This window comes from Leucoraja erinacea, chromosome 16 (assembly GCF_028641065.1).
Source record: "Leucoraja erinacea ecotype New England chromosome 16, Leri_hhj_1, whole genome shotgun sequence".
NCBI classification, from domain to species: Eukaryota; Metazoa; Chordata; class Chondrichthyes; order Rajiformes; family Rajidae; genus Leucoraja; species Leucoraja erinaceus.
This window is the reverse complement of record NC_073392.1, coordinates 45,405,138-45,411,137: the sequence shown is the minus strand read 5'-3', so window position 1 is coordinate 45,411,137 and position 6,000 is coordinate 45,405,138. Positions and strand designations below refer to the sequence as shown.

At 44.0% G+C, this 6,000-nt stretch overlaps 1 protein-coding gene across 1 annotated transcript in view; it reads left to right on the top strand.

Moving 5' to 3' along the window:
* LOC129704906 (NUAK family SNF1-like kinase 1) overlaps positions 1-6,000 on the top strand; it is a 70,648-nt gene that overhangs the window by 43,910 nt on the left and 20,738 nt on the right. The window contains exon 4 of the mRNA XM_055648317.1: positions 1-10. This exon is cut by the window's left edge and continues 56 nt beyond it. Within this exon, the coding sequence (XP_055504292.1) occupies positions 1-10 (10 nt within the window). The remainder of the gene's footprint in view (positions 11-6,000) is intronic.

The window sequence follows — 6,000 nt, the reverse complement described above, 5'->3', positions numbered from 1 at the left end:
TAATGTGAAGGTTGGTTTATTTTTGTCACTATTTTCCTGCCTCTGTATTGTTGATGCCAAACCTGGTCTAACAACTTTGTACATGGAAGATAGACGCAAAGTGCTGGATTAACTCAGCGGGTCCGGCAGTGTCTTTGGAGGAAAAGGATGGGTGATGTTTCGTGTCAGGACCCTTCGTCAGATATATTCATAGTAATAAATATAGCAATAAATGTAGCAGTCCCGACCCATGCTGCCTGACCCGCTCCAGCACTCTGTGTTTTTCTTTGTTATAAACCAGCATCTGCAGTTCCTTTCTACAAACTTTGTACATTGACTGGATTGAGATTCCTGTCTGTACTGGTTTTTATTTCTCGCTGTAGTGGAGTATATAAATCAGTGAAGGCAGAGAATCATGGAGTTATACAGCATGGAAGCAGGCCCTTCAGCCCATATCATTCAGACTGATCAAATTGTCTATTTAAACTAGTCCCATTTCCCAGTGTTTAGCCCATATCCTGCTGAACCATTCCTATCTCTGCACCTGTCCAAATGTCTTTTAAATGTTGTAGTTGTTACCTCTTCTACTACTTTCTCTGGCAACACGCTCATTAACGCACCACCCTCTCTGTGGAAAAAGTTGCCCCTCGGGTCTCCTTAAAACCTTTTCCACCACTGCCTAGATCTCACAATTCCTTCTTGGGGCTTGGCTGTTTCTGAAGTCAGGTTGCTAAGCAGAACAGCCAATATCATTGGACATAGGGGAAAGAGCAAAAGGAAGATGGATTAATTTATTTTTGCTCAAAGTAATTTGAAATACAATGTTCTGAAAGTGTGTCCTGTTCAGGGTTCCTCGTATTTTCCCTCTAATCTTTCAGTCCAAGGATTCAGGGTGGTGAATCTGTGGTATTCATTGCCATAGAAGGCAGTTGACACCAAGTCAATGGATTTTGTGGGAAGGAACTGCAGATGCTGGTTTAAACCGAAGATAGACACAAGAATCTGGAGTAACTCAGCGGGACAGGCAGCATCTCTGGAAAGAAGGAATGGGTGCCAAGTCAATGGGTATTTTTAAGGCAGAGATGGATAGATGCTTGATTAGTACGGATATCAGGAGTTATAGGGAGATGGTAGGAGAATGGGAGGGGGAGATATATCAGCCATGATTGAATGGTGGAGTAGACTCGATTGGTCGAATGGCCTAATTCTGCTCCTACCACTTATGAACATGAGCCCAGATGAAGGATGTCATCTCGAAATGTCAACTGTTTATTTCCCTCTGCAGATGCTGCCTGGCTGGTGAGTTCCTTCAGCAGTTTGTTTCTTGATTCCAGTAAATCATGTCAACCATCTACCCTGAACTAACCCAGCAGATTCTCTCCAACTATCCAAGAAAATACTCAGAATTTCTAGCATGTGATTGAGGTTTACTATTCCTCTAGACATCTCCTATCCATGTACTTGTCCAAATGTATTTTAATTTTTTTTAAAGTACCTGCCTCGACTACTTTGTCTGGCAGCTCATTCCATATACCCATCACCTTCCCAGTGAAAAAGTTACCCCTCGGGTATCTTTCCCTTCTCGTCTTAAATCCTCTGGTTCTTAAATTCCTTTACCCTGGGTAAACGATGTGCATTCACCTTGAATATTCATCTCATGAATTTTTAGACTGTATTCTCAAACCCAGAAAGGTCAACAGCAAAACAAATCCAACGGCTTGAAGGAAAAAGATCACTTACTCATCCTGCAAGATTAATCATGTAGAAAGGAACTGCAGATGCTGGTTTAAACTTAAGATAGACACAAAAAGCGGGAGTAACTCAGTGTCTGACCACAGCATCTCTGGAGAAAATGGATTTATGAAGGGGAAATCTTGCTTGACTAATCTTCTAGAATTGTTTGAGGAATTGACAAGTAAAATGGATGACATTGTACGGGGCCCTGATGAGACCACATCTGGAGTATTGTAGAAGCATAGAAAGTAGGTGCGAGAGTAGACCACCAGGTCCGTCGAGCCCGCACCGCCATTTGCTCATGGCTGAACACTAAACAGACACACTTACCCACAAACAGTAGACACAAGACACAGAACACAAGACACTACCCTCCCCTTTATACCGCTATCACCCCTCTCCACCCCAAGAACCTCGTGATCTCCTGGGGGAGGCAAAAAACCGGATAAAAACCCAGGTCCAATTCGGGAAAAAAATCCGGGAAATTCCTCTCCGACCCCAATCTAGGCGATCGACACTTGTCCAGGAGATCACTCAGGTCTTACTATACTAACCATACCTAGGTCCATATCCCTGCCCTCTCCCCGTAGCCCCTTATCCCCTTGGCAGCTAAAAAACCATCTATTTTAGTCTTAAATATATTTAAAGTTTCTGCTTCCACTGCTCCCTGGGGCAGTGAATTCCATAAATTAACCACCCTCTGGGTGAAGAAGTTCTTCCTCATCTCAGTTTTAAAAGAGCCCCCCCTTATTCTGCAACTATGTCCCCTAGTTCTAGTTTCCCCGATCATTGGGAACATCCTTGGTGCATCCACCCGATCAAGGCCCCTCACGATCTTATATGTTTCAATGAGATCGCCTCTCATTCTTCTAAACTCCAAAGAGTAGAGTTCCAGCCTACTTAACCTTTCCTCATATGTCAATCCCCTCATTGCAGGAATTAATCTTGTAAACCTTCGCTGCACTGCCTCCAGGGCTAGTACATCCTTTCTTAAGTATGGACCCCAGAACTGTACACAGTATTCCAAATGTGGTCTCACTAATACTGTGTACAGCTGCAGCAAGACCTCCGTGTTTTTATAATCAATCCCCCTAGCAATAAAGGCCAAAACTCCATTGGCCTTCCTGATTGCTTGCTGCACCTGCATACTAACTTTCAGTGATTCATGTACTAATACCCCTAGATCCCTTTGCGTTGCATTACAACGCAGCTCCTCCTCATTTAGAAAATAACTTGCCCTATCATTTTTTTTCCCAAAGTGAATGACTTCACATTTATTAGTATTAAATTTCATCTGCCAAGTTGTTGCCCACTCACCTAGCTCATCTATATCCTTTTGCAGACTCTTCCTATCCTACTCATCCCCTACTTTTCCTCCCATTTTTGTATCGTCCGCAAATTTTGATATATTACACTTGGTTCCCTCCTCCAAATAATTTATATAAATTGTGAACAACTGGGGTCCCAGCACCGACCCTTGCGGAACCCCGCTAGTTACCGGTTGCCATCCCGAGTATGAACCATTTATCCCCACTCTCTGCTTCCTATTTGTTAGCCAATCCTCTACCCATGCTAATATATTACCCCCAATCCCATAATTTTTTATTTTTAGCCATAGTCTCTTATGTGGCACCTTGTCAAAAGCCTTTTGGAAGTCCAAGTATACCACATCCACCGGTTCCCCTTTATCCACCCGGGTTGTTACTTCCTCAAAGAATTCGAGCAGATTCGTTAAACAGGACTTCCCCTTCACAAAACCATGCTGGTTCTGTCCGATGAAGTCATGTTTATCCAAGTGCCCCGTTAGTGTTTCTTTAATAATTGTCTCTAACATTTTACCCACCACCGATGTTAGACTAACCGGTCTATAGTTACCCGCCTTCTGTTTACTTCCTTTTTTAAATATAGGTGTTACATTGGCCATTTTCCAATCCACTGGGACCGTTCCTGCCTCCAGGGAGTTTGGGAAAATTATCACCAATGCATCCACAATCCCCACCGCTATCTCCCTCAAGACCCTTGGATGTAATCCATCAGGCCCAGGGGATTTATCCTCCTTCAGTCTCATTAATTTCCCTAATACCACCTCCTTGGTGATCTTAATAGTATTTAGCTCCTCCATTCCTACCGCCCCCTGTTTATCCAGCGTTGGAATATTTTTTGTGTCTTCTATGGTGAAGACTGATACAAAATACTCGTTTAATGCCTTTGCCATTTCCATGTTCCCCACCAACAACTCTCCAGTCTCACCCTCCAATGGACCAACGTTCACCTTAGCCACCCTTTTTCTTTTTATATAGCTATAAAAACTCTTACTATTAGTTTTTATGTTGTTCGCTAAATTCCTTTCATAGTCTATTTTCCCCGTCTTAATTAATCTCTTAGTTATTTTTTGCTGACCTTTAAATGCTTCCCAATCCTCTACCCTCCCACTATCTCTGGCTACCTTATATGCCCTTGCCTTCAGCCGAATACTATCCTTTATAGTTTTACTGAGCCATGGCTGACTGTTCTTACCCTTACCCCTTTTTTTTCTTCATAGGAATAAATTTTTCTTGAAGGTTATACAGTATACCCTTAAACGTACACCACTGCTCATGTACCGTCTTATTCTTGAGTCTGCTATCCCAGTCAACTTTGATCAGCTCAGTCCTCATACCTTCATAATCCCCCTTATTTAGACTAAGCACCCTAGCCTGAGTTTCCACCTGCTCCCCTTCTATTTGAATATGGAATTCGACCATATTGTGGTCACTTGTTCCCAACGAGTCCCTAACTATAACATTTTTAATTAATCCTGCTTCATTACACAGGACCAGATCCAAGATTGCCTCCCCCCTTGTCGGTTCTGTGACATACTGTTCTAGGAACCCGTCTCTAATACATTCTATAAACTCTTCCTCTAGTCTACCCTGCCCAGTTTGGTTTGCCCAATTAATATGAAAATTGAAGTCCCCCATGATTACAGCAGTTCCCTTTTTACATGCGTCAACTATTTGCAGATTTATGTTCTGACTAACAGCGTCACAGCTATTTGGAGGTCTATAAATTACACCCACTAGTGTTTTTTTCCCCTTATTATTCTCTATCTGTACCCAAGCTGTTTCACTATCCTGATCCTTCAACGCAATATCCTTCCTCTCTATTGCCGTTATTCCCTCCCTTATTAAAAGGGCCACCCCTCCTCCCTTTCTTTCCTGTCTATCTTTCCTAATTGTCGAGTACCCCTCTATATTTAACTCCCAGTCCTGATCCCCTTGCAGCCATGTCTCCGTAATGGCCACGATATCATAACTATATATACTTAATTGCACCGTTAATTCATTTATCTTATTACGAATGCTCCGTGCATTGAGATAAAGCACTTTCAGATGATTTTTACTACCCTTCCTTTCCGTTTTTGCCCCTTTTACATCTAAAGCTTTATCTTCACACATTCTGTCTCCTGTCACATTTTGACTTTCCGCTTCCCCACTGATACCCTGCTCTATTTCCTCTACCCCTGCCGTTATTACCCCCCTTGTTACCTCCCCCCCGCTACTTAGTTTAAAAACCTCTCTACTGCCCTAGTTATATGATTTGCCAGGACCCCAGTCCCAGCACCGTTCAGGTGAAGTCCGTCCTTACAGAACAGATCCCCCCTGTCCCAGTACTGGTGCCAGTGGCCCAAGAAACCAAACCCATTATTCCCACACCAGTCTTTGAGCCACGCATTTAGCTTTTTAATTTTACGTACCCTCGCCGATTTGGCCCGTGGCTCAGGTAGCAATCCGGAGATCAGTACCCTCGAGGTTCTGCTTTTTAATTTATTCCCTAACTGCTCAAACTCCTTCAGCAGATCCTCCTTCCTCGTCTTCCTATGTCATTGGTCCCCACATGGACCACGACCACTGGATCCTCCCCCTCCCTCTGCAAATTTCTCTCCAGCATCGCAGAGATATCCTTAACCCTAGCACCGGGTAGGCAACACAGCCTTCGGGACATGTTCTGCTGGCCGCAGAGAACCTTATCTACCCCCCGAATAATACTATCCCCTATCACTACGGCATTTCTTCTAACTCCCCCCTCTTGAATGGCCTCCTGATCCACGGTGCTGCAGCCAGGTTGCTCATCCCTCCCACAGCCCCTGATCCCGTCCTTACATTGAGTAAGAGCCTCGGTCATGCTCGTCAGGGACAAGGGCTGTGGCTCCTGCCGCATCTCCTCCTGGTTCCCCCTACCTGCCTCGCTTATGGCCACACCTTCCTTTCCTTGCTCACTGCCTACTGAATTAGTTAAACTGGTCGG